The 27,997-nt window shown below is 45.6% G+C and overlaps 1 protein-coding gene across 4 annotated transcripts; it reads right to left on the bottom strand.

The window, feature by feature from the left end:
* Positions 1-27,701, bottom strand: Ankle2 (ankyrin repeat and LEM domain-containing protein 2). Of its 4 annotated transcripts, none has more exons than XM_077662515.1 (17): positions 27,484-27,701; positions 26,721-26,986; positions 25,997-26,161; positions 24,772-24,935; positions 23,928-24,116; positions 23,191-23,313; positions 21,776-21,842; positions 21,289-21,455; positions 19,175-19,299; positions 18,111-18,237; positions 16,680-16,887; positions 11,060-11,214; positions 7,931-8,170; positions 5,916-6,076; positions 2,924-3,052; positions 1,583-1,729; positions 1-972 (listed from the first exon to the last, which is right to left on the bottom strand). In XM_077662515.1, the coding sequence occupies exons 2-17, from the start codon at positions 26,911-26,913 to the stop codon at positions 783-785; spliced, it is 2,550 nt and encodes an 849-aa protein (XP_077518641.1). In that variant the 5' UTR covers positions 26,914-26,986; positions 27,484-27,701; the 3' UTR covers positions 1-782. The 4 variants fall into 4 exon arrangements, with proteins under 4 accessions (XP_077518641.1, XP_077518644.1, XP_077518643.1 ...); XM_077662518.1 differs by having other exon boundaries at positions 1-957; positions 27,484-27,693; XM_077662517.1 differs by having other exon boundaries at positions 1-957; positions 26,721-27,690.
* Between the last annotated feature and the right edge of the window lie 296 nt (positions 27,702-27,997).

A 27,997-nucleotide genomic window follows, 5' to 3' on the forward strand; every position in this document is an offset into this window, starting at 1 on the left:
TGAAAGCATGAACGAGAGAGGAAGCGGTCTTTAATGGCACACTTTGTCAGTGCAACAAATTTTGTCAGTTTTACGGAGCTAAAAGCATGGAGCATGACACAGCATGCATTAGAAGGGTTAAACCAGAGAACACTTCAAGCTCACACTCACGTCATACGCTTTCAGCACATATCTCTGGCTGCCAATCATGTTCTTTGAAGACACAGAACTTGCCCTTCAAAGATACAAAGTGCTGCAGATTCCAAACGACACTGCAGGGTCGACAGCCAACTCTCTGATAACCCAAACACTCAACTACAAAGAAAGCTTTCGTCATCTTAAACTGAAAAACATGCTATGTGAAGCAAATATTGTCTTTTGTATGTCCTGCATTCTAGCCTGTTTTGAGTGCTAGGCTGTGTGCTGTAGTAGCACAACAAAGGGTTTTGTACCCTTACAATATAGCAACTGCTATGCAGTTTTAAGAACAACCAGATCATTTGCTCCCAGCCCTCTGTAGGAAGGCAGCACAGGAATTACGCACAAGGCATGGTGAAAAAACAGGTTTACTTTGTACCTTCGAAACGGCATAAATAAATTACATGTCAGGGTTTCTAAAACTGTCACTCACATTTGCTAATGAAATGGTCAACAATCCTGAGGCACCGCAATCTGCGCAGTCATATACATATATATACTAGCACCCAAATTATATAAAATGCAGCTGCGCACACAAGCAACATATTGGCACTAGGCTCTTCCAACAGCAGCAGGCACACCATGCGAGCTGAAGAGGTGCGGCGTCAAAGATGTTCTGGACTGTTCCACTGCAGGGCTCTGGAACGCAGCAGTTGGGGTGGCTCCCTCACAGGAGTGCGGCACCCCTCTAATCTGCTGTCTCCATTTGAACATGGGGAGTCGGGAAACAACACCGTGCGTGAGGCATGCCTCAAGTTGGTTGTCGATGGACTTGGCCACCTGCAAAGAGAAGGGCTGCAGAACATCAGCACTTGGGAAACAGGACAACAAACAGTAAAAACAAACAGTCCTTTACTGAGTGCCGTGAAATTAATTTAGAATCAAATAAAAAAAGCACAAAAGAGCACAAAAAGAAGGCGAGAGCAAGCGCTGATCACGCTGCTAAATTCAGAAAAGAAACAGGACTGCAAAGACGTGGGTGAATATATTTTTTGGCATGTTTGGCTATACAACAAAGTCACGCCTAGGCATGGCATGGATCACCCACATGTGCACTGTTTTTCACAATCACGGGGTGACAACATCTGCTCAGATGCTATCGCTGAGCTTTTGAACTTGCAATGATGCAATGCAAAAGAGGCTAGGCATTCAAGTAGAGCTTCCGCCTTAGTCACATATAGCCCTGTCCTCTTGGCCCTGTCCAGTTTTTGTATATTCTTGCAAGGATGAATAATTCTTTCTATGATGGCTTCACCATTGCAATGCTAAACTGATTTTTCAATGAATGAAGGCTCCCAAGCACCAGTAAGCAACAGCTTGCATGGGAAGGTTTCCTTTGGTGCAAAGGTACTGCGGAAGCTGTTCGTCAAGCTCTAGATTAACATGCCAAGACAAGCCAGCTCACCTGGATGTGGTTTCTGGTGGGAACGAGCGAACAAATTGCATCCACTGATGCACACAAGGATAAACAAGAGGATCCAAGGCATTGGGCTCCAATAGATGCGGCTCTATGGCCCTTAGCACATCTAGATCCACTTTACTTGGCTGTGACCTGCACCACACAAGAAAGAGAACAAAGCCCTGCACACTCCAGTATTACGCAAAGGGTTTCCTTTTCCTGACAAAAATGATTAGGGTCACTTGAATGCAAAAAAAAAAAAAAACAGGTCTGTAACAATTTCGCAGCGTCACCCTGACTCGCACATGTTTCGAGGTCGCTGTCCTGAGGCTTGTTCATTCTCGGAAGCAACCTCATGGCAGAGAAGAAATTAATCAAGGCAGTCATGGGAAGGCGAACGGACAGTGCCACCCATTGCCCTCCCGTTTAGACACAAGGCTTTGCATTTCTTTTATGCCAGGTCACAACAAAAACAAAGGCCTCACGCTTCAGCATAACTGCAGGAAGCGACGCAGTCTCACCCTGCACAATATGCCCCTGCTGTTTATTCCTTTGAAGTCAGGTGAAACCTACCTAGCACGGATGAAAAAGCTTGAAGTGCTGTAGCATGCCAAAGCGGTGTAACTACATAAGGCTTGACTATGACCAGATTAATTGTTACACCGCGTGGCCACTTTTGACGTCCGCTAAGAAGTAACGTTTGAGGCTATGTGCTTCAGGCATTGTTGGCATCACAGATGCAGCAGCACGTGAAGAGTTTGAAACACAACAGAGGAAAATTATCATTACAGCGTTTTCACATGCCTTTAGCTGCAAAACTACAAAAACAGAATGGTAATGAGTGATAAAAAAGAAAAAATCCCAACACTGCTGCCGTAGAGCAGCTGTCAACCACGGCAAGCCTTGCTTTGCTTCCCAAGAGCAGTTTCACACATGCCCGAAAGGAGACTTGACACCAACGCCACAGAGCAGCTGTTACATTGGTGCGACAAACATGCATGTTTGCTGGCACCATGTGGGAAACACCGTCAAACTATTTTAAACTCATAGGGTTGAAATTAACAAGCTTTTACTGCATCTTTCGAAAGCTGTGGGGTTTCTCTAAAATGTTTGAGGGCCCCATTTTACTGTGTCACAAAGGTCACACTGGTATTATCATTACAGACAGTGGAAGCCTGCGCCAAAGCTAGCTATGCAGAGGGAATGGAAGGAGATCTAAGAGGACAGTAGCCCATGTTGGCATCTGCTTAGCTGCCTATCAACACAACTAGAATGCATTCCAAGTCTCTGCGGAGTTGCAGTAGTTGGCCTTCTCGCAAACCTCTAGCGTGAACAAGCGATGCTCACCCCTGAATGAAGAACATTGGCCCCTCGTCCGGTGTGTGGGCCTGTGGAGACGTCCCACTGGAGGAGCATGGGCTGGTGGGAGGGGTGAAGAACACTTCCTCCTCTTCCTCCTCCACTGGCTGTGCTTGGCTGAAAAATCAGGCATTCCCAGAAGATGAGCCAGACCGCAGAAAGCCAACCATCTACCTGGCGTTAAGCACTGCGGCTGGGAACGCCAATCCATGTTGTACAAACGTACAAATAACAAATACCTGTGAGGGAAGAGTCTCTGGAAGAGGTCGGTTGAAGCAAGTTGCCAACAAGCACTTTACGCACACCAATGCTATACATAGAAAAACAATTTTGTGAGTGGAACATGCATGTAACAGGGTGCGAAGTCAACTTAGGCGTTTGGTGGGAAAATGCGGGGAAGAAAGTTTTGCAAAACGAGGCACCGCTTCTCAATAAGCCGAACAAGGCATGCATGCAAAATGTTTAACATAACTCAGATGTACTGTAAGGCACCACAAGGAAAAAAAGTGAAACCTCATTAATGTGAACCTCTTGGAACGGAACAGTCAGACAAAAATGCAACTGGAAGTTGATTTCTAAAAAATGGATTGCCGTGCTATCAGCTGGGCGTCACATGGTTTGCATGTTGACATCAGTGATGGAACTGCCGCTTAACCGTCAGAGTATAGTGTGTCCTTATATGCAGTGGAGAAACCTGCTTAAACCAAGCATAACCATCCTAGCAGATGATGGCAGTGAACAGCGTTGCACCAGCAGATGACTTTTAGCAACAAGGTAAAAAGCGTGTGCAAAACGCAGTATTGCGCTACTTAGTTTTGTGCAATCATTCAGTAGAATCTAAAGATGTACAATCCAAAAGTACACCATCTCACCATGACCCTGGTTCTGCACTTCTTTAATCTTCTCTTCTGGCGGAGAGTAACTCCTACTCAGCAGCAATCTAGCTGTGGCATGCATGTTAGGAATACCGATCCTTTTCGATTAAAACTGAACTACTAGAAATCAATTCAGCGTAACTAATCTGACCCCTTTTTATATTATTATTACTATAAATTTTGCACCAGAAACGAGACCATCAGTGAACTAGAGTAGAACCTCGACTATATGATTTTCAAGGGACCGTGCGAACCTGTCGTATAATCGGAAATCTTGCACAACCGACACATTCGTGTGTAATAAATGCACCTGCTGTTTTGGCTGTCAATGTTAACTACAATCCTTTTGCCTATGTGTCACAAAATCATTGCTATTTTCGTACAGCGAGAATTGGTTCTCAGACCATGCAGCCAGGCCTTTTGGCGTCGAAGAGGTGGCTTTAAACAAGGCGCACACGTGCACTCCTGTCACTGCATGTTAAATAGGCATCACGTCTGCCTCGAAAAGATGATGGCAGCTCTGGCTCATAGAAGAAATTGTGTGATGTGCACGGTACTGCTATGCCAGCGACATGTCTTCCTGTTCAGACTCCATCTAGAACAACTGTCACTCCACAACACAGGCAGTAGTGTCTGTATTAGGCATCCAATCACATCATAAAAAAAAAGGAAATTATGGTGTTGGCCTGTGTTGCGAATGCGGGACTACAATGCACCAATGCCGGCGGAGCACCGAGTGATAGTCTAAGCTGTCATGCGCTGGATTGCATCGTTATGGGCACATGTCTCCGTCTTGACTCCAATTTGGAACACCTTGAGTTGACATAATGTTTACCAAAAAAGTTCTCTGCCAGCCTCTCACTGCGGATGGTTTCCGCCAACTGTCATACGATGTGAGCCATGGATAATTTTTTGTTGTGCAGTCAAGGTTCTTAATACATTACTCCCATTAAGGATTCACAGTGCCCACACTTGTTCGTCGTGAAATGCGAATCGTCGCAAGAACAGGGGATGGATAATCGGGGTTCCACTGCAGTCAGCCTTAACTGTCACAGTGCTGTAAAACGTGGCCCTCTTTGCACCTTGAGTGAGACTGTGTGCCACTAATTCTCTTCCATGTGTCCCCTCGTTTGGTACAGTTCACCTACACACCAACTCCCTCATGGCCCTGAACACCTTAAGGCTCATCGCACATTCCAGATTGCACAATCCATTCACGAGCTTTGTAAACTTGTAAACAGTACTCCTATTTTGTACGCATACACCGGATTTGTGCCAATGCCCAAGGTCCATAAGACATTCTCGTGGATACCACAACACACCTTGACACTTATGACAATCTTCCACCTTTCGCACTTCCCCCAGATTCATTCCTATCAGGCCGCTGTGGTGGCTCAGCGGTTATGATGCTCGGATGCTGACCTGAAAGACGCGGGTTCGATCCCGACCACAGTGGTCTAATTTTGATGGAGGAGGAATGCTAGAGGCCCATGTACTGTGCCATGTCGGTGCACGTTAAAGGACCCCAGATGGTTGAAATTATCCGAAGCCCTCCACTACAGCGTCCCTCACAGACTAAGTCGTTTTGGGATGTTAAACCCCATAAAACCAAAATCAATCCAACCATTCTTGTCACGTGTGTCCCAGTCACAAGACCTGTGCCAGCAAACGCACATGCTAATTCCTCCGTGTTTGCAACCCCTTTCCTGCAATCTTACTTGAATGGAGGAGGTATCCGTGCACTAGATTTGGGCAGGGGCAGCACTGACCCTGTCTGTCCATCACTAGTAGCACGACAAACAGCTGCCGACAAACGACAAGTGCACCCATGGTGGCACTTCACCAGATGTTCATGATGTGTGTTACTCAGAGTGGATATGCCCAGCAAAGACTTCCGTGCACAAATGTTTTCTGGGTGTGCTGTGGAACTGTGCATCTGATTGCCATAAGACTAAGAACCTCATTGTACAAACTCACTGTGCGAGTTTCTCTGTGCAACTCATCTGCATTTCCTCTTCTACCCGTTTTCTAAAAATATGGCGGTTACATAAAGCACTCGTCAAATAATAAAAAACGCTTTGCAAAGCGCACAGCACACAACTAACCAATCCCTGAGAAATGCAGTTTCCAGGCCAGCTGTCCTTTGGGAGCACAAGCAGTGGAAAGGTTCGACATCAGCAGATCCATCATCCAACAAGGCACACAGGTAACGCAGGACACACTGAAGATGACGCTTGAGAGCTCGGCCTCTCCTTCGGCTGGACGGCTGCATATGCGCAAAGCATCATGCACATTACTCACCAAGGAGACATCGACTGCAAAAAAAAAAGGCCACAAGAGCAAACCTTTTCTGCCTCTCCTACATCCATACAACACAAACACTTCAAACAGTCAATTGAGCCAAGAGTCCTAGAGATTTTCAATCACAGTCGAACTGAAAGGAGTTACACTGCTGCTACATGGGAAACTTCACGACCATCAAGACACTCCAGAATTTAACATTAAGTACCTGCGGCACTACTATTTACACCAGTACTTTCACATTATGCAAGCAGTCAGCCAACAAGTTTAACCTAAAATGCACATCTGGCAGCTGACTACTGCTGCTAAAAAGAACGTCTTGCTGTGCAAGTTCGTAACTGTACATCTTTGGTTACAGGCGCGAAAACAGACACAACACAAGGGCGCTCCGCCCCGTCTTTCTGCCTTGTGTTGTGCCTGTTTTTGCGCCTGTAACCAAAGATGACTACTGCTGCGTTTCTGCTCGTGTCGCATACCCGGAGGCTAAGCCTGCTTGCATGTTCGCGCCATTGCACTCACTGCACTGCAGAAAAGTCGCCCCGGCAGCCGACTGCCGCTGCGATTCTACTTACCGCATACTGCCGCGTATGAGTTTACTCTGAACAAAAGTCGATCTCGACCCCCCCCCCTCACTGTCCTCACTGGCCAAATAAAAACTTGACAAGAAATATAAATTGACGCTGCCCCCACTGGCCAGGAAAGCCAAAGCAGGAAGATGCATGTCAACAACAATTCCCGCTGAATATGGCCCGGCGGCGCATGCGCAGCTCAAAACAACAGACGCGTAACGGCACAGTTGCAAGGCCATCAGTCGGAGGCAATCGGAGATCAATGGCAATCAAACTGCGAGCCTTCCACCCTCGCGTGCGAACCGGCTCATTAGCCTGGTAAGTGGCAAACCAATTGCCAATGATACTGTAGTTTCGGAACCAGGCACGACAGATGCTACCGAAAGTCTGACACCAGGCCGAGCCCTGCATTACCCGCGGCTCGCCTCAAAGTGCCTTAGACCTTGCAAATAGGACTGCTCCGTATATAGGTCAATCCCCTAATTTTGAGTGGCCACTTCTGAAAACAATCGACATGCATGCAGTAATACAACACGTGCTCCCAAATTTCACCCTCTCGTATTTTGTTAAAGCACCTTATACTGGATACTAAATGTACCACACATACAAATTTATGAACATACTTTCTGGGAAATCGAATTACCCAGGAACATATTAACCAGTACAAAAACAGTAACTCTTTGGGACACTGCTCACGATTTCAAGTGTACGAACCGAGATATCGTACAAACCAGACATGCATCAACAAGGTTCTACTGCACTTGTGCCTGCATCCCATTATAACTACTCCAAAACTCATCTTCCATGCACGAACGACCACTCCTGACTGGCTTGTGCTCGTGCACATATTTGCATATATTTTTATACAGTAAACTCACAAGAGCAGGGTTTTGATAGGACACCTATGTGTAGTTCTTTTACTTTTTACTTCGATGTGTTAGTCTGAATTTGTTTACTTGTACAGAAGTCGTAAACAGTTTCTACTTCTCCCTATGACCCCCTCTCCTGTAACCTTCTGCCTTTTTTTCCTTTCGCATATTCACCTATGCTATCAATTTTATTTCTGCCTGCAGCCATTCAGGTACCCGATAAACATGTGTGCCAGTTTCTGAGGCTAGCATATATCACTCTTCTGCTTTATATTACTTTATTTATAGATAAAACCACTTCTCTATCATCGCACCTTGCAGATGGCATGCCATCGACTTTGCCTAAAATCCTTTGTACTAGGATGGTATGAGATGGCGCACCTGTCGGTAGCGTCGTCCTGCATCGGAGGGCTCGGTGCCGTCATCTTCGTCGTCCGTTGACGGGGGTGAGGGGGCCCAGTGGGGCAGATGGGCACGGAGCACACGCAGCAGCCCCTCGCGCTCAGCAGCCTCCAGGCTGTCCTGCAGCAGTAAGTGCACCTCCCGAGCCAGCCATGGGTGCAGCTGCCACAGCTGGCCCTTACCCTGGCTCCGCTCCAGGCGGCCCAGCTCATGCAGTACCTAATAATGTCATGCAGACATTAAACAGTACACAGGAAGCCAACAAACAGGTTTGGCCAAAAATAGTAAGACCCCAATATACAATAACATACAATTCGAAATCCGACATAATTTGTAAATTTCTGCAGCCATGTTATTTGTGATGTGAATTTCACCTATTAATTCAAACTAACACCTTATACACGCTTGCTTAATTCAAAGACCTTGGGTGCTACATAGGAACACCCAAGTTAAACTTGTGACACAGACACACACATTACACTGGATAAAATGGAAGGTTGAGCTAATTGGTAATCACATTTGTAAAAACAACACAAGACATGGACAAGCAAGAACTTGGGACAAGCGCTGAAGAAGTTAAAGAAGCCAAGGTAGCCTGATTGTCGAGAGGAATGTTATTGGCACACAGAACAGAGCTCACTGTACCACAGAAATGAACTGCAGTAAAGCAAAAAGTTGGGCTAGTTGGTATGTCATATCTGTACTGGTCCAGTTTACTTGCTTATCTGCGTCTTTCTCGCTGTTTCTACGAAGCTGCACTGGTTGTACGCAATAGGTGCACGAGTGTGCACTGCAGTGCAACGCTTACCTGGACTCTTCAATGCTTCACACATCACCCCACAGACAGCAATGGCATAGCATGCAACACACTGATATCACACTGGCCAAAGTAGCACTCTGCTCTCCACCAACATATGTGACTGCCATTTAGCAGTATTAGGCACATTCAGATAGCACCGGTGCCAGCACACAGTTCAGTTTCAATGTGTGCATTCCGTGCATCATGCTCAACTCATCAACGCAAATTACTCCGTGCCATGCTCGGGTTGGCTGGATAGAGCACGTATGCAAACTTCTTGTCATTCCTTTTCAACGGACAGCTTCCCCTCTGCACATGTATCTTAGAGCTGCACTGTGTCACTAACCTGACATATCTGACCTTGGCTGCCACCCTCACATGCATCGAAAACGGAGCATAAATGCGCTGGAGACTGTGAGCTTAGCCAGTAACTCAGTTACATCAAGCGGGATGCATGAGGATGTTCTGTAAAACTTGAAACCAGTGCCACTGAATTTCGGGCGACAAGCGGTGATGCAGCGAGACCGACAAGTATAGGAAAGCTTAATCATTAAATGTTGACCACAATGGCAGCAACACTAGAGTACTGCAAGTGGCTGAACAACATTTAGTGCTTGCCTTTTCTTGTTTTGATTTCGGATAATTAAAAAACCTGCTTGATCAAAATATTTTAGTGTCCAATGGGCTTCAAATTAACGAGGCACTACTGTACAAAAAAATAAATAAAAGGAGTTCATTACAGAAGTGACATAAGCCGTAAAAAAAACTTCATTCTAAAAGAATTCCGATGGCCATGCAGGAAAGAAAACACTCTTCTTTGAGGAGGCTCTTCAGTTCACACTTATTTCAAGTCCATAAGCCAAAAATGAATCTTTCCAGAAGCATACTGTGTGTTGATTCCTGTGTAAGTACGGACTACATCAAATATATAAGCTGCAGTTGCAAATGCATACGACCAAAAAGCTCAGCAAGGAGGGCAGCAAGTCTTCACCTGCCAGGAAATCTTACCTGTCCCAACAGGCATTTTTAAAATTCATGCGACTTTAAAAAGTATGAAAACATTTTTTGACAAAAGTTCTATCGACAAATGCATACTGAATTTCACTCTGGTTTAAAATGCATTATACAGTCGATCTCGGATATATCGAATTATTGCCTATATCAAACAGTTGAAAACCCCCCTTGGGAATCCCATGCAAAAGTATAGCACTATTGTTCGCGTATATAGAACTCCCATGCACCGGCATATCGATGTATCGAACTCCGTGCTCAGCTGCGGCCCGGCAAGTGCGCTTCTCCCACCATACCCCACCCCTGCTAGTGCGCTTCTCCCATCGCCTCCCACCCCCGCAAGTGCGCTTCTCCTGAAGAAGCCCTCGCGGTGTTCCCGTGATCTCAAGCGCGCCGCCCCGCACTTTGAGAAAGGGCCGTGTGGGTAAAAGGCACATGACGAGGAGCACTTGGAGTGTGGTTGGGTGTGAAAGGGAAGCGGGAGGGAGAAACCACGGTGATCGCTGGCGCCCGTTTCCTGTGTTTTGGTTGGCTGACACCGCTGGCGCAGCAGGACGAACGAGGTCAGTGCAGCTTGGACGGCTTGGGCTTGTGGTAGCACGGAGACGCGGAGTGGTGCGTCTTTCGATTCGCTTTGTTCTTTTTATTCACGAGGCCAACGCGAAGGCTTGGGACTCGTGTGGTGCCATTCAAATGCTGGCTGGTACTCGGAACGACGTGAAGAAAAGCACAATTGTGAACTGCTTCCACAAAGCAGGCTTTGTGGTAGCTGCAGACGACGGATGTCTTGACAGTGAAGACGATGACATTTTGTCAACAAGACTGTCAACAAGCTTGAGGACAGCTTAATGAACTTGATGGTGCAGAAGAAAAAGCAAGCAAAGGTCACAGATTTTTTTCTTCCGAAATAAAGTGCTCTGGTCATCGCGCTGTGTTTTTGTTTTTTTACGCGCCTTAGAGGCGCAGATCGGTAAGTTCCCGTTAGTCACATCGAGAAACTGCCTTGAGATGTGTGGAGTCGTTAGAGAAGCTTTTGAGATGCCTACTTTATATTTCGCATTATCGATATATCGAACTATTTTGCAATCCCCTTCGAGTTCCATATATCCGGGATCGACTGTGCAACTAGGAGGTAAATGCATGGGTGCCAATAAATGGGTTCAATAACTGCTTGGAAGTGCCACTATTTGCAAGCTCCTTTCACAGTTATAAGGACAATTTGAGTTGCTACGAATTTGGCGTTCTGGGTACCCTCACAAATTGCCACGAGCATGACAAGTGCTCTGAAGTGGCTCTACCTGGTCAGCCAGCTGCAAGGCCAGGTCAGCCTCAGGCTCAGGTCCAGTGTCGTGAGCCAATGCCCAGTCACACAGCACCTTTGCCAAGCGCTGGGCAGCCAAGGGACCACCCTGGGCAGAGTTGGAGCCTCCACAAAGGGGCCTCCAGGCAGGTCCTGCCCACATAGAAAGAACAAACAACCAGGTCACCCCTGGGCAGTGGGAATCAACATGAGTGCCTGTTAGCAGACACTGCAGCAGGCAACAAGTGAATTTGGAGCAGTGCGATTCCTTGTCCTTTGTAGCATGATGCTTCCTGGTCAGAAGTAGGTAGCACAAACAAAACAGACACAACTAGCAACCTTTCACACTAAGAATCTGAACAAGGAAAGCTAAAAGGCAGAGGCTGCACACTGAAAGCTTGAGAGGGTCATGGGTTATTCTGTATTTAAAGGAATCAACAATTGACTGAAATGTGTTACAAGATTACTGTGGAAAAGAAAAAAAACTGTGCCTCATACTGACAAAATCAAATGTTGTAATGCGGTTAACGAGTATTTACAATTTTAAGTTGCGACTGGGAATTTCATAACACAAGATGAAATTAAAGGTGCAGTGAAACTTTAGCATTAAGAGGTTAGGGTTGTGTGAATATTCGATCGCTCCGAATATTGATACGAATAATGCGGCATTCGGTTGGGGCTTCGATACAAATAGCAATATTCGAAAACCTCGCATATTTCTGGCAGCAAGAGGTGACTGGCATAGGCCATGATACAATCGTTACTGATTGGCGCTGGGAAAGGACGGCGTCATTCCATGGTCACTGGCATCAATACGGACTTAAGTAGGGGCTGTTACATCAAAAAGTGCCAAGACATTGCGGTGGTGAGCTTTGTGATAAACTGAGCGAAAGCTTGCTCTTGGGACGATTACTAGAAGAAAATATCCTTTTTAAGGTGAAGTTTTTGAAGTTTGAGAATTTAGGAAAAGAAGCTGCTTGGTGAACGAGTAGATTGTCTTATGCACACTCTAATACTTATGCGCCATCGTAATACGCTAGATCTTGCTACGCGTTGCGCACACGGCATGGCGGCAGCGTTCACAAACTCTGCCCACAACGGCTGCAATGCTCAACACATTGCCGACGAGCACACGTGATGAGACAAAGCCCAGATGCAAAAGTGAGCCTGCCGCACAGAAGGCCCCAAAGATGAAGATGACAAAAAAGATAAGAATGCAGAAACGGCAACATGACCAAGACAAGCATTCTGTTGACATTGGCTTTCGTTATTCTGGTGTAGCTCGAAACCAATTTCGAAGCAGGCGATGCCATATCGTTTAAACCCTTCAACAGCTGATATTAAATAAGAAGTGAAATGCCAGTAATTGCAGGTATCATGAAGAGGAAGCGGGCTGCCAAGAGTTTGGTGTGGGTTCACAGTCTTCACTTCGAAGAGCACTGCCATTTTCTTGCATTTACGACCTTGGCGTAGGGCTACGCCTCTCACACTTCTCCATTTTGCGTGTTCAGACTAAAGACTCCTCAGAAGTGTTCCATTTAAACCTGCTCTCCATGGATAGGTGCACCTTGCTCCTTTGCACAGCTGCGCATGTACGCGGGGCACACTCGCATCTCATCGTGCTGGCCCGTGCCATCATCGCGGCTCAGTCTTGTGCAACGCCATGCGCAACATTGAGAGGTTGGTCTATGCAAAGGCCTATCCTAGAAATCGCGGGTACCACATCCTCCTGTTGATGTATGCTCGCACGCAGGGCACCTTCACCAACATTTTATGAATGTCACATAAGAGAATACTTGAGCCATAGTCTGAATGCACAATCGCACATGTACAGTGCAGTCACGTGACTGTATGCCACACAAATGAGGTCGGAGAAATGGCGGCATCAGATGAGATGCATCCGAAATTTCAGCTACGGCTATACACTGAAATCTGTAAGATGCGTGACTCGGTGCCACATCAGTAGGAATCGTGTCCGAAATTTCAGCACCTGAAAAAGCAGTCAGCAACTTCTATATTTAAAATCAGTAACACAAAGAATCGTATGGTAAGAGATTGAGACTAAAAATATTAGTGCACTCTGGCTTGCTGCTGTTTGAACATTGCCTAATGCAAGTTTGAAAGCATTTATTTTTATTGATTTAATTTTTATTTCAAATCCGTTAGTGAATTCTACAAGCCATGTATTCCAGCATATGCTATTCAGCTCAAAGGAATTGCCTGCCTTTTTTTTTCATCGCTTCGAAACTATTCGAACAAAATAGCAATTCGCTTTGTATTCATTTCAAACTGAAAATTCACTATTCGCACAAGCCTATCAAAGGTGTATCCCACACCATGACCACCTCCCCACAAAATGACTTACCGTATTTACTCGAATCTAACACGCACCATTTTTCCAATATATCGGGTCCAAAAATTGGGTGCGCGTTAGAATTGAGTACGACACTAAATCTCCGATATCATATCGCCATCGGCATTTCAAAATGGCTGCCTCGTACGCACTTCGAGCTTAGCTGTCTATGCCTAGCCAGCCTAGCTGCAGTAGCGTCCTCCTCGTGCTTAGTCTACCCGTTTTCTGCGTTTGATCTACCAGCATGGACGTGCCGACAGCGAAGATACGTCGAGTTCATCATGACGCCGCATTTAAAAGGAAAGTCATCATGCGTGCAGAGACGGACGGAAATCAGGCCGCATCACGCGCATTCGGAGTTCCAGAAACATGCGTGCGGGACTGGCGCAAGCAGAAGGAAAAGATTTTCGCCAGCAAGGCTACACAAAAAGGTTTCAGTGGACCGAAGCAGGGCCGGTTCGCCGAAATAGAAGAGCGGCTCGCAGAATACGTGCCAGAGCAGCGAGTGGCGCAGCGGCCAGTGACGACTGATCTGCTCAAAGTCTGGGCGATGCAGCTAGCCCTACAAACGGGGCTCACGTGGAGCGACTTCAAAGCGAGCAGGTGCTGGCTGTCAAATTTTATGAAGAGAAAAGGGTTTTCTCTTCGAAGGCGGACGGGGATATGCCAGAAGTTGCCCGAGGAGTATGAAGAAAAGCTGCAGTTTTCAGCGGTACGTTTTAAATTTGTGCTGCAGGAACGGCTACCATCTCGGCCAGACTGGAAATGCCGATCAGACACCGCTCTACTTCGACATGCCTGCCACCACAACTGTTGAAAAGAAGGGGGCGAAGCAAGTGCGCGTGTTGTCTTCTGGCCACGAAAAAACACGCGTCACCGCAATGCTTTGTTGCACCGCGGATGGACACAAGCTGCCCCCGTATCTTATATTCAGACGCAAGACGCTGCCAAAAGGAATCGTGTTTCCGAGTGGCGTGATTGTGCGCGCAAATGAAAAAGGTTGGATGACGACGGACTTGGTAGCCGACTGGATCGATCACGTCTGGCGCAAGAGACCCGGCGGCAGTTTGGGCCTGCGTGCGATGCTTGTGCTTGACGCGTTCAGGTGCCATCTCGACGAACGCATCAAGGACAAGCTCGCTGCATGCAACACCGACCTTGTCGTGATACCCGGCGGCATGACATCGCAGCTCCAGCCGCTCGATGTTTATTTAAACAAGCCGGTTAAGGACAGGATTCGGGCGCTCTACACCGAATGGCTTGTGAATGGCAGCCATGAATTCACTCCCAGCAACAGAATTAAGCGTCCCTCGCTGCAAGACTTCACTGGATGGGTGAAAGATGCGTGGTGCACGATACCGTCTGCCATGGTCAGCAAGGCCTTTAAAAAATGTGGTATATCGAATGCCATGGACGGCACCGAGGATGAAATGCTTTGGTCCGTCGACAGTGATAAGGAGTTGACTGACAGCGACGACGAGTGAAAACAATCTTGGCAAGATAAGCCGTTTCCTTTTGTGTGTGCGTGTGTGTGTTTTATTATCGCAACTTTAGCGCATCGAGATTAAACCTTTGTTTTTCCAAACTAGACAAAGTTGTATTAGTGTATGAAAGCGTGAGGTGCGTGGTACTTTTTTTTTTTTTTTTTTTGCAAAGGAAAACGGGTGCGCGTTACAATCAAGGAACTTTTTTTTTCGGGGGGGAAGGGTCATGAAAAACGGGTGCGCGTTACAATCGAGGGCGCTTTAGATTCGAGTAAATACGGTAGCTTGGTCAGTTCACGGCATTTATTATATGGTTCATCGGCAATGAAACTTGGCGGCGCTGAACAGCAACAGTGGTCCGAAAAACCCCCAGTAACATCACCACCAGCTCGCATGGCGTCAGCAGTAGATTATAAGATAGTGATGTCTACAGCAAAGAAAAATAAAATTTCTTCTGAAAGTGCAGGCAATTGAGCCAAGGACCGTCAGACTGAAAGGAGAGCATGCAACCCAGAGGCAACAAAACTGTGTTGCTTCTTGGCAAACAAAGGGGAACCTAACGTATGCTAATGAGTAGATGTTTCAGCAGAAAGGAAGGAATCTTTAATGAGCCTCGAAACAGAACTCATGATGAGAAAATGTTTTTACATTCAAGGCACACTCTCCAAGAGTTTTCCCATTGAAAAGTGTCTACAATTTTATTATGATTTACACTGTTTTCAATTTGTCTTTTGATGTAAAGGCAAAGAAGGATAAAAAGTGGTGCTCCCTTCACATCTCCAATGAAGTGTTTCGAGTAGTCATAAAATGGTGCCACAGCGTTCCACATCTCTTGGCCACTGCAGTAGGCCTCAGTACACTAAAACAGCCATCAACAATATGTACAGTCGCGAGTAAAAAAAAAAAAGATTAGCACTAGTGACGTACCACTGCAGCAATAGATAGTAACGTTCAGAGCTGCGGTTACGAACATGTCGATATCAAAAGTGCAAGGTGTGTTTGCAAATCACGGTGCCGCGCCAGCCACACAGATTATGCTAATCTTTTTTACTCGCTTCTGTATGTCACCAGGTCCTGAGCTGTAACAGCTTTGAGTGTGAGCGCTATGCTGTACTAAAACCATCTATTACTGCCTGGTTGACCTCCTTTCCACCTGCGTGCAATTGCTCTTGCACTCCCTGATCACAGTTTTCAACGTCAGGATACGTAAAATGAGTGCCACCCATGACTGAAAAACCTTCAACAGCATATCTAATAAAACTGTTGAATAATCGAGCTCTTTGGACACCAAGCTTTTCGTTGCACTGAAAAAATCTGGTACTTCAAAATTAGGCTGTCAGCCTCTTGCTGCTATCGCATTCTTTCAGCACACAATAAGATAACCCCGCAAAGCAAAAAAAAAAAAAAGGTTTCAGACCACTTTTGGAATACATCTATGAGTACTAAATGAATTTAAATAACACCATGTCAGGTTTATTTTTTTTTTGTGATGTTATGCATGCATTTTTTTTCCAATCCATTTTATAATATACTTAACTGTTATATGCCTGCAGCCATTCTGTAATGTTTTATGTTGCACTGCAGCTTGGCCCTGTTTTCTACACATTACTGTATTACCAATACATAGGTTACATTATTAGCTTTTAGTTGTACACACTGTCATGCACCCATGTCCAAGGGGCAATTTGTGCGTTTTAAAATAAACAATTAACAATGACCATAGCACACAGCTTGCGTCTTTGAAGATTTTTCAGATGCAATGAGCAAAAAACATTGCGCACCTTTTGACAAGGAGGTTGTTCCATTGGGAGTCCTTGGCAGCTTAGCACTGAGATGATGGCCATCTTGGCCACCTCCCCAGCTCTTTTCGAGTGGAGGGTCTAATCTCAGTTCCCCCAACGCTTCACAGAGCTGACTGATGGGACTGAACAGTGACTGCTCGTCTGATGCTGCAGGGGAATTCTCCAGAGACCACCGCTCAGAGACCACCTGGAATAAAAATTGGGATCGACATTATTAACTGTCACCTTAAACCCAGTTATACTAAGCCCAGGTATTTCAACTTTTTAAATACAAAAAATAGATGAGACAAGAGAGACCATACACAACTCAATGTCGTGTGCATGCCAGCAGATGCGCCACTTGTTTCCTAGCTTGTAAAGCATGAACGGGCTGCATCTGGTGCTTTACTCAACACTTTCTACGCACTTTAGGTCGTGTTTTGATGCTTACGTAGCATGAAATATTTAATAATTGTAGACCGGCACTCATATAAGCTTGAGTGTAAGACTTAGCATATCGTAAAATATTGGTAAAGTCAAAAGTTTTTCATGCCACACAATGAACTCCAATATGTTCCATGAGTTGACTTGTCATAGCTTACATTTTTGCAACAATATTTAGATATTTCAAAACACTGCCAGTCAAAATGTGCAAAATAGCCATCATCCAGCCACACGTGGGGCTGCATGCCAAGGCGCAAACTTAACAAGCAAGTCTGCACTGGCGGGCCGCAGTGCATGCCCCTCGCCCCTGCTGTGTATCCTTCTTGATTCTTGAACTTCTCGATTCTAGCCTCTGCTCCTCGCAGGAGAGGAAGGAAGAAAGGGCAGTGTTCATATCCCAAGGGAATGATGGTTAGGCAGAACGAGAGAGGGAACATAAAAGAATGACCAAATTCCTTATGTTTTGCCCAGGGCAGGTGTGAACACAAGCTTTTTCTATCCGGAGACGCTACAAAATTAAAGAGACACTCTTTTTCAGACTCCTTTGCGAAGTACAAAGGCCCAGCCAATTGAGAAAGTAGAGGCCAATTGAAGTTGCCACTTCACATCCACGGCTGAAAACTTCCAGCACCATCAGCAAGAAACCAGCATTTCTTGAGCAAATTGAAAAAAAAAAAAATCACAATGTTGGTGCTTCCAGTGGGCATTCAGGCATCCCCATGTCCGATATTATGCAAACACAGGATAGAAGCAATATGCTTAGTTAGCGTCATTGCGACCCCATAAGACTACATCCTAAGGCGGCCATTGCCACAGGCCACTCTCAAGTCTGCTGATCACAACCTTTGAGCAAATCAGCGTTTAAGAATAAGAAATACGGGGACTGTACAGAGCTTTGCAAACTAGTAAGAATAAAAGCTCCAAATCTGAATTACGGGTCTTTACATGCACAGGCAACAGGTGGGGAGAAGAAATAGACTGTTTCACCTGTGAGCGCCTGCTTCGTAAGTGATTTTCAAGTTTCTCCAAGCCCTCGGGAGAAGCCAGGTTACACCAACATCCAAGGAAGGGCCAGTATTCACTCCAAGGCACCCTCATCTCTTTGGCAAGGCCACTGGAAGGCAGTTGAAAAGCACGGATTTAACAGAAGAGTCATAGGCGTGTGCTGAGAGCAGTGGCATGTTTAAGGGAAAAAGGGGGAGGGGGATGCAAGGCCACTTCCTCCTCCCAGCAAAAAATTAAGAAATTCTGTACGAGAAATTCAACAAAACATCCATTTTTTTTAACTAAGAATGTCCTAGAAATGCATTGCTCTAGCAGAACCACCTCTTATAAACCATCCCTTCCAAGAGTCGCCCATAAATCTGCCTCTCGCAGAGACTCTCTTTCCTGATGTGAGAAGCCTTTAAAAGACAGTAAACGAGGCCAAACAAAAAGGTAGTCCAACATTTTAAGAGTTTCATTGCTACCATTGAAGTTTACAGTTTAATAAAAGCTACTACCAAACCTACCACAATTTTATAGGCATTCAGCATCCAAAACAGCCTAACAGCACAACCACTAGAGATATGCTAATTCCACAATGTTGTGAATCAAAAGCATAGCACCTTTCGTATCTGTTAGGCCCAATAAACCTGTCAGGTCCTGTGCTATCTAGTGATTAACGACTCAGCTTTGATAAGAAAAAAACGAAGAGTCTTAATCTGCGTGAACTAACAACTATATTTACAACTCTTACACTACGACGTTTCTGTCAACGTTCTTAAGTTGTTAAAAAAATCAGTCGTCTAACAAGTTTACAAAAAGCTGCCTCTGAAATAATAACAGCTTTACCATACCTGCTTGTAATTACAACTGCTGGCTTCCTGAATTTAATCCATGCCAAGTAACAGAAAAATGACATCTGCATTTGCTGTTATCACATGTTGGGAGAATTTACCACAGCAGTTGAGGTTCCCATCATTCTTACCAGTGCTTGAAGATTAATTGGAGTTATATCTGCTTAGCATCTCACCACAAAACTCTGCTAGAAAGAGTTTAGGCAAGCCTACCGGCCAATACATTCCAGACCCTTCTCAATGTCAGCAAGCCGCATGTTGTCCATTGGTGGAACTGGTGATTTCAGCCCGATGCTCCGCCGCTTTGGAGTTTTCCACTGGCGGTACATACTGCGTGCCTGGGCGAATGTTGGAGTACAATCAGCCCCAAAACCCGCTAATCAAATGCATACATGCGTAAACTTTCAGCACACATTGGCTCACTGGAAGAAGCCCAAGATGAAAAAGCCCTTTGAGCACGACGAAGTTCAAGGTGTATGTGTCTTATGTACTGTACACTCACTATGGACTAATTCTGCATGCCTGTAATCTGCCTGAACATATACATACAATGAGAGGAGAAGGTGTACTATACAGAAATCACAGGTGGTGCTAAATGCCTTTAGACAACAGTGGACCGCCCGAGTGCCACTTCAGAAAATAAGCGACCAAACCCGCCTGAATGAGATACGCTGAAATTAAACGATGGTGCCACCAGAAACTGCACTCCCTCAGTGGGCCCGTGGGCTCACTCCACTCTGTTCAAATTGGCCAACGAAATCCAATGGTAAAGTAAGCAACATAACCCATAAACTTTAGCAGTGTGCGAATAGTTGAAATTTCAAATACGAATCGAATATGTTTGTGATTCAATTCACATTCCATTCGAGAAATAAATATCTGAGAATGTCTGAATATTCGGCAGCAACCGAATACCGCCGACATTCATAAATCCAGCCGTGGCAAAACTATAATATCTGGGCAAATTATCTGAAGAAAGAGTTATATGGAGTTTAATGGCATAAAAATAACTAAGGCTATAATGCGATGATGAAGAAAGAGTTCAAAGTGTCAGCAAAATGATAACAAGGCACTGGAAATTACATAAAAACAAACCACTTCGTCCTGAAGTAGTAGCGTTTCGGAGGATCACTGCTTCCCATAGGGTACGTGTTCCATGTGTGTTCTCTTAGCAACTTGAACGTTGAATGAAAGAATTTACTGCAATGCGAACTAATGCAGCACGCGAACAGACATCACCTTTTGTTTAAGGGTGTCTGCAACCGATGAGAGAGAGCGCTGCTGGTACAGCTTTTGCGGAAACCCTCTTTTTCATCCAGAATGGTTACAAGATGATGCAGACTTTCAATTCATTTTGATCAACCCAGGCAAGGATTCCACGAGAACACCACGGGGAAGAACAGAGATCGCCATACACCGCACAACGTTCACTGTTAGCTGTACTTCAGAAACGCATGCTGCATATGCATTCGTGCATCCTACTGCCTCACAGCATTTCAGCACAGTAATCTCGCTCAAATTTCGAAAAAATTTTCCACAGTACCATAATATGACTGGCAAGCCACGATTCAGCCACCAGCCTTTCAATCAACGCACTCTGTAATCAATTCATTCCCAATGGGTCTGGCTTGAGAAAGGTTCTTGATGACCTGTACCTCCATGATTGTCCAGTATGTTGCCTAACTGTGTGGTATGTTACCAGGTGCGCAAGTCGTGTGCTATAGAGCTTTTTATATGCTTAGAACAACAGGACTGATTCTCCAAGAAGCGTAGAACATTGTGAAGGTTAGCTTTATGACGCACCCAATACACAAAAGGCATTTTAGCAAAAGTCAAATTTCATTGCCGTTGCCTTTTCGGGACCATGAAATGGATTCAAAGCTGCTGGTAAATGTGTCCATCCGTCCGTGACATCATAGACGACAGACTAACCAGCATAGCTCAGTGTTATGCCAATGGCACAGAACCGGGAAACATGCCCTCAACAGCTGTGCTGAAAAATGTGTTTCAGCTAGAGCCCTAACTTATGTACCATAAATCCCGGTATACCAGAGACTATAGCATTTTAAAATAGAATTTTAGGATTTGCAAATTATCTGTAGGTGGGGACTATACAACATTTCTTTTATTTAAATATCGCACAATTTAAAGTGAAATGCCCAATGCGATTCCATGTATTGGGGGCAGACAATCTAGCAATATTTTTGTTTTTTCAGCCAAAACTGACCCCTGTGGACCATACACAGGGTGCTGACTGTATAGCAGAAGTTAAGGTAGCTACCGGAACACAGAGAAAGGCTACAGCCCAAAGTGTGGCAAATTCGCACCTCAGTGGGGGACATGGGCCCAGCAGCAGCCATGACACTAAGCGACGAGTCCCGTGGGCTTGTCACCGGACTGCCACGCATGGGTGATGCCTCAGGTGAGAAGGGCTCTCCAATTGTGGGCGCCATTGAGTTGTCTTCAGAACGCAGAACTGGCACAAACACGCGTTCTGCCAAGCGTGAGGGGAGAAAAAAAAAAGAATAGTGATAGTTGCTCAGCCTCTGAACACGAACCACTTTCGTTCTAATCAACAGTCGCAGCAACCTTGGCCATAGCAACCCATTAAGACAAGATTTATCACATGGCTGCACACAACTACACCGACCTCACACATTGATGCAGTTAAAAAGAGTCTCTAACACATTTCTACTTTTTAAGGATTTGGTTCTGCCTCTCGCATGAAAGGAGACAGAGCCAACAGCTGAGCTTGTTTGAGGCTCACAGGGTGCGTCAGTATGGAGGAGGCCAGGCTTTCGAGTGTACTCTCACCTTCAAATAATGAGTCAATCCTCCTCCTTAATTCAGCACTTGCAGATGGCAGCCGGTCACAAATGATCTGGAAAAATGGGAGGCATGCACTAGCACTTGAGGCTACAACCAGAAGAAGAAGAAAAAAAAAAGAAGCCAAAAATGTGCACAATGAATTAACTGTAGATTTACTGCATGTTTTCTAAGAAAGCACATAAATAATATGAAAATCAACAGAAGGAAAGCAGTACATAACACTTTCTTGCACCAAACTTGAGAACAACTTGCACATCTAGCAAGTTACAATAAGACCTCATTAATATGAACCCTGCTAATTCAGAAATCCGCATAAATCAGACTGCCAGTGTGGTCCCGGCCATACTCCATGAAGTCGATGGCTTTGAACACTTGTTAATTTGGATGGTGCAGGCCTGGCACTCGTCAATTCTGACAGGTTCCTGACCAGATGTCTACGTATGACCGGCACAGCAAGGAATTGTTCAAAACAGACCCCCTCAAGCCTGAATTGCACAGTGTAGTGCTGCACGCACACCTCCAACATGCACACAACAGCAGGCACTACGAGGAGTTGAGGGGCCTGCCTCCAAAAAAAATCTGGACTGTTTTGTTTTGTTTTTGCTTTTCCAAAATCCGGACCAGCCTGTGTCGATGGTGGCCATGAGCCATTGATTATTGGCGCGTCACTGGGTTTTTTCTTTTTTTCTCACCGCTCTTGAGACAGTGTACATCTGCCCCTGCTTCTGCCCATGTTTCTCCATTTTTCCAGTATGCGCGCTCATCACGTGCCATTCGCCGTTTGCGTGGTGGAGCTTCCTCACACGCGTCTGCATGTGAACAGGCTCCACCACTAGCTGTCACACCTTAAAGGGTATTGCGGAGGCTCATACCGTTTTGGAGCAGTTCTGATTTGAAACACCAGACAGTGCGCACACAATAAAGAGATGATGAAACTGTGAAAAATAGCCACAGCCGCACAGTTACCTCAAAAGCTTGTGGTCTTGTACCAAATAAATTTACTGTGATGCAAATGGTTTTTGGCAGTATATTAAGGTCATCTGGTAATTCAATCAAACAACTTTTTTCCGTCCACTGAGGTCTGCATTAACCTGCTTTCACTTTACTGAGAAAAGCCTTTCTTGCGAAACGGAATGAACAGCTACAGGGGTTCTAAAAAAACTGAGATAGGAGTCCCTTGTATTCTGTCATGCATGCAACCCCGAGTAACTTTTTCCCCTTGTAACCCCCCAACCATTGTATCTTCTTGTTTGTGGAGATAAACTCAAACCTCATGAAATGAGCTAAGGAGTACTTCAGAACACATGCACTCCACAAGTTTTTTTTTTTCTTCCCAAGGATAATTTATCATATAAAATGACCACCTGCAAAAGAAGCCTGGAATGAGTGTTACTGCTCACCTGTTGTGGAGTTTGTCCTTCCTTATTGAGCCTGCTGCGGTCACACTCAGGCAATGCTACAAGCAGCTCAACTGCTTCAAAGCACCCAAACTTGCATGCAAAATGAAGTGGTGTCTCACAACGCTAAGAGAGAAAAAAAGAAAGAATAATGTTTACAGTGTTTAAGACAATGCCCCTTCAAACTGAGCATAAATGCTGCATTAAGAAGGCAGGAAGTATAAGCACAGCAATGAGGCTGTACTAATGCACTGATGTGAGAAAGGGGGATGAAGCTGATCCTAAATATGCTGGCTGCAAGAAGGGTACACAAGACCAAAGAGTGGCTGCCCTCACCGATCCCCCCATGGAACAGATGGTGCCTAGCATATACTCCAGAGGCCAGAAACTACAGATGGTGAAGCTCACTGCTATTTCATTCATTCCTCCTTTCTTGTCAGTAGACATGACCCCCGGGACTTTTTGTAGTCTTGCAGTGGTATTCTGAGAGCCTAATTCACCGTTTGTTCTGCAGGAGAGCCCCGCGCTTGGGGGTTGTAATCCTCAGATTCAACCGCGAGTGTTGGCTATGCTACAGTACAATACCAATAAAAAGGACACAAAGCACTCTGCTTTTAAAGACTTCCAAATGCAGATTTTCGGCATGCACCTGATACATATCTCAAGCGCAACTGTAAAAAGAACTCTAACGGAATGCATATTCAGTAAAGCAGCAATACGAAATGTGAACAGTGCCTTACTCCCTTATCTGGTGTGTTCAGGTACAAATCTAGAAGAAATGCTGTCCGCCGAGTCCTAACATCGGAACTGTCATCTGGGTACAGCAGCTCGAGAAAGTGTGGATCCTGCAGTGTCTCGAGCAGCAGTCGCACCAATTCAGGCTGCCCCTTTGCACACGAAACATGCAAGGCATTGTACCTGTAGCCTTCCTGCACAAAAACAACACAGCCCCAAGACAACAGCTGGATCACTTCCATGCAGTAACCTGGAATGCCAAAAGGTTCAAACATGCAAAAGCAATGTAGTGTGTAATTCTTTTTTATCTTTTCATCAAAAGAGAATCATCCTTTTTCAAAACTGAATCCAAGACCTCTAGTCAGCTTGAAACAGACCAGCCAGACATGTACAAAAAAATTCACTCATGTTTCAAACCGCAGTTAACCAGCTTTAGTGAACTAAAACCTTTGCAATTTCCACAGCTTTATGCATAAACACGGTGTCAGCACAAAACAGATGCATGTGAAGCTACAAGGGATATCAATACCAGAATACTTTGTTGCATTTCACAAAAGAGCAGGAAAAGCAAACAAAACAGATGCATGTGAACCTACAAGAGGTATCAATACCAGAATGCTTTGTTGCATTTCACAACTTTCCAAGACTGTGCATTATATGATTATATGAGCAAGAAAAGCAAAAATATATGAGCAAAGCCATTGAATGGCAACACAAGTTAAAGGCAGTAGAAAAAGAAAACCCCCCCAAAATATGAGTAATTTTAGCACATCAATGAATTTCACCAGAATCCTGGACAGGTGCTTTCTATGTGCGTGCCTCCATAAATAAGAGTGAATAAACTGGCACCTGCAGTATGGTTGGCGTGTCACCACTTCCAACGAGGTAACGTGGATTGGACCAGACATTCTGTCTGAAGAAGTTTGCATCCCCCGCCTCAATCGCCTTGCGAAGCTGGACCAGGTCTTGGCTCTTTGGTGCTCTGTAGTTGCTGCTCTTCTCTCCAACAAGTGCTGCTGAAAGCAAAGGCAACCATACACATGCACAGACCATTGCCTATACAGCAGTCATAAACACATGATGAGGGGTGGTGATTTGCGCTTGTTGGTTCATCACAGAAGAAGAAATATGCAGCGTAAAAAAATGCATGTTTGTCCTTCTTCTGTCGTCCCCGAGTTTTTTTCCCCTGCACATTCCCTCTTCTGTCCCAAACACATGCTTACTGGACTGCTGTGAAAAAGTTCCATGTGCACCAAACAGTTTGACAAGTAGTAATTAATATGAGGGCATGCAGAGAGCACTTATGCAAACGCCTATAGCACTACCCTGTAATGGTAGTCACATCTAGACCGAAGAGCACTAAGATTTACATAAAGGTTACGCCAAGAGAACTCTACAAAGCCATTTAAAAGGAATGGAAGTTTTTTTTTTTTTTTTAAGTGTTTAACATCCCAAAGCGACTCAGGCTATGAGGGACGCCATAGTGAAGGTCTCCGGAAATTTCGACCACCTGGGGTTCTTTAGCGTGCACTGACATCGCACAGTACACGGGCCTCTAGAATTTCGCCTCCATCGAAATTCGACCGCCGCGGCTGGGATTGAACCCGCGTCTTTTGGGTCAGCAGCAGCAGAGTGCCATAACCACTGAGCCACCGCGGCGGCAAAAGGAATGGAAGTATAACATGATGACGTTTCCTTAAATGCCCCCAAAGGAAGTAATGTGACAGCTTCCTCCTGGGGTGCTCAGTTGGATCTAAAGGATAAAATGCTTCCATTGAAGAAGTTGTAACATTTAGAAAATGAAAGAAGCAAATGGTTTTGCCTCAGCACAATTGGTTGTTACCACTACCAAGGTCTACCTAAAAAGTTTTCACATACGTATGTGCTGGAGGCCTTCTCTACACCAATGAAGCCAATCGAAAACTGCATGAAGCTACATCCCAAACAAATTGCTTCCCATTATCGCACTTCTCTGCTTTGTTTCAAGCAAAAGGAAGAATCTGCCAATATACGTTTTGCGCTCCAGTCAATCAGACACATGGCTCTCGGCTTGTAAGTGCAATATCGCACCCACCTGCAGTGGACTCGGAAGAGTCTGTGGTCTCTACAGGTGCTACTGCAGGCTGTATGCTGAAAGCTGCTGCCTCCTCCCTTGAGCTGAACGCCTTAAATCGAGCTCCACGATACTTCTTGACACAGCGCAGCGCCAAGTTGCGATCCACAAAAACCAAGGGTAACTCTGGACAAGAGGGAAAGAAAGAGTTCCAAGTGTAATTGCCTCGAACTCTCAACAGCAACAAATTGTAAGCACGTGAACAAGAATACTGCTTACGTTAATCCTGTATTATGTAGCACGTAGCACAACACACTCTGGTGTGGCGGAAAAAAATAATGAAAGCTATGCATATTGCGCAAGTCCAAGTGTCAGTTGGTTTGGTTTTACAGGATTTAACACCCCAAAACTACTTGAGGGGAGTCGTAGTGGAGGACTCTGGATAACGTTGACAAACTGGGGTTCTTTAATGTGCACTGACGTTGCACATATGGGCCTCCAGCATTTCGCCTCCATCGAAATGCGACCGCCGCGGCCGAGAGCGAACCAGCGTCTTTCGGATAACCAATGATCCACCGCGGCGGCTGATGTGTTAGTAGGTGCACGCCACATTGACAGGAGAAAATGCTGGTCCACTCTAGATGCACTAAACAAGCAAGACCGCGATGGCTTCACGACCCTCGAAGTGCCGTGCTTCGATTCGCATGAGGCTAAGTTCACTGGGAACCCAGACAGCAGCACCTACCGTCGTCATCGCACAGAGTCATGCCAGTGCCCAAAGCAACGCCGAAGTATGCCACAGGTGCTGCTTCCCTTGATGTTCCGTTCACTTTGCACGCCGGAGACTGATCGGAGGCAACAGCGACGGTAGCTGTCCCGTCCACAGTCAGCCCTCCTCCGGCTTCGTCTTCTTTCGTCGTGCCCATCGCAAACACCATGGCCAGATCGGAGAACTTTTAAATCATTACTGCCACCGCTTGTCTCTGCTGTCCAAAGCGGCGTGGCGCTAGCCTGCAACCATCAGAGCGGTGCTGGCATCAACAAACCAATTAAACAGCTCCCATGTATAAATTGCAATAACTAGCATAACGTTCGACAAAAAAGAAAAAGAAGCGATTCGTCGCTAAAACCCCAAACACAACAGGCGAAGTTAAAGCAACGTTCACCGTACAAACATAAAGCCACTAAGGCACAACCCCTGCGCCTCACACAGACCGTCTGTTGCAGCTGTGCCAATTTCGCTACTTGCACAGAACGCGGTTAGCCGCCGAGGTGAAATAAGAGACGGTCATGTCTAGATTCGAAACTTTTCCCACTACGTGTCACACGCAACAGAAGCAAGGTGTTTCGAACAGTGCAGCGCTTGGTGGCTTGAAAAACCTGTCCAACGGAGGTAATTCAACACAATAAAATTCCAACTATACCAGCCTACAGAATTCAAACAGGATTTAAGCTCGCTAGACGACGACTTCTCGCGGGCGCGCAGCGAGCGCACGTTCCCCACTCACCTTTGGCAAACCTTACATATCGCCTCGAATATGAACTACTCCTGAAGATTCCCTAGGCTATGCATGTAGGTACGACTTCGTTTCTTTTTGTTCGTTTTTTTTCTTCGTGTCAAGCACAGCCAGCGACAGAGAAGGCGCTGGCACAGCGCGCATAGTGTACTACAGTCTACATTTGACGTTCTCGATCGTACTACTTTCATGCAATATGGCGGAACTGTGAAGCCGTTGAAGCCCGGCCGCATTATGCCAGTGCCGATTTTTCTCCTTAATCTGCGAAAATGACCGTAATAAAATCAAAATTGCTTTACTAAGTGTTTAAACTCGACGCAAGCTTCACAACTTGAGTCGCACTTGACGCCACTACAGCTTTGTTTCGCAGAGGAATGTCGACAGCGGACAGCGATTGACCAGCGCCTTGCCAGTACTACTAGTACACCGCAGCCAGCGTTTTTAAAATCCAATGGTAACTCTATAAGTGTGCTGTTGTCGGTTTGAACAACTTTGTTCTATGACA

Source organism: Amblyomma americanum, chromosome 4, assembly GCF_052857255.1.
Source record: "Amblyomma americanum isolate KBUSLIRL-KWMA chromosome 4, ASM5285725v1, whole genome shotgun sequence".
Lineage (NCBI taxonomy): Eukaryota > Metazoa > Arthropoda > Arachnida > Ixodida > Ixodidae > Amblyomma > Amblyomma americanum.

Excerpts from the sequence above, each read along its gene's own strand:
- Ankle2 (XM_077662515.1), bottom strand. The coding sequence starts at position 26,913 with ATGGTGTTTGCGATGGGCACGACGAAAGAAGACGAAGCCGGAGGAGGG. Across the intron at positions 21,843-23,190 it reads AAGGACAAACTCCACAACAG|ATCATTTGTGACCGGCTGCC; the intron begins GTGAGCAGTAAC and ends CCATTTTTCCAG. Across the intron at positions 11,215-16,679 it reads AACAACCTCCTTGTCAAAAG|GACCTGCCTGGAGGCCCCTT; the intron begins GTGCGCAATGTT and ends CTATGTGGGCAG.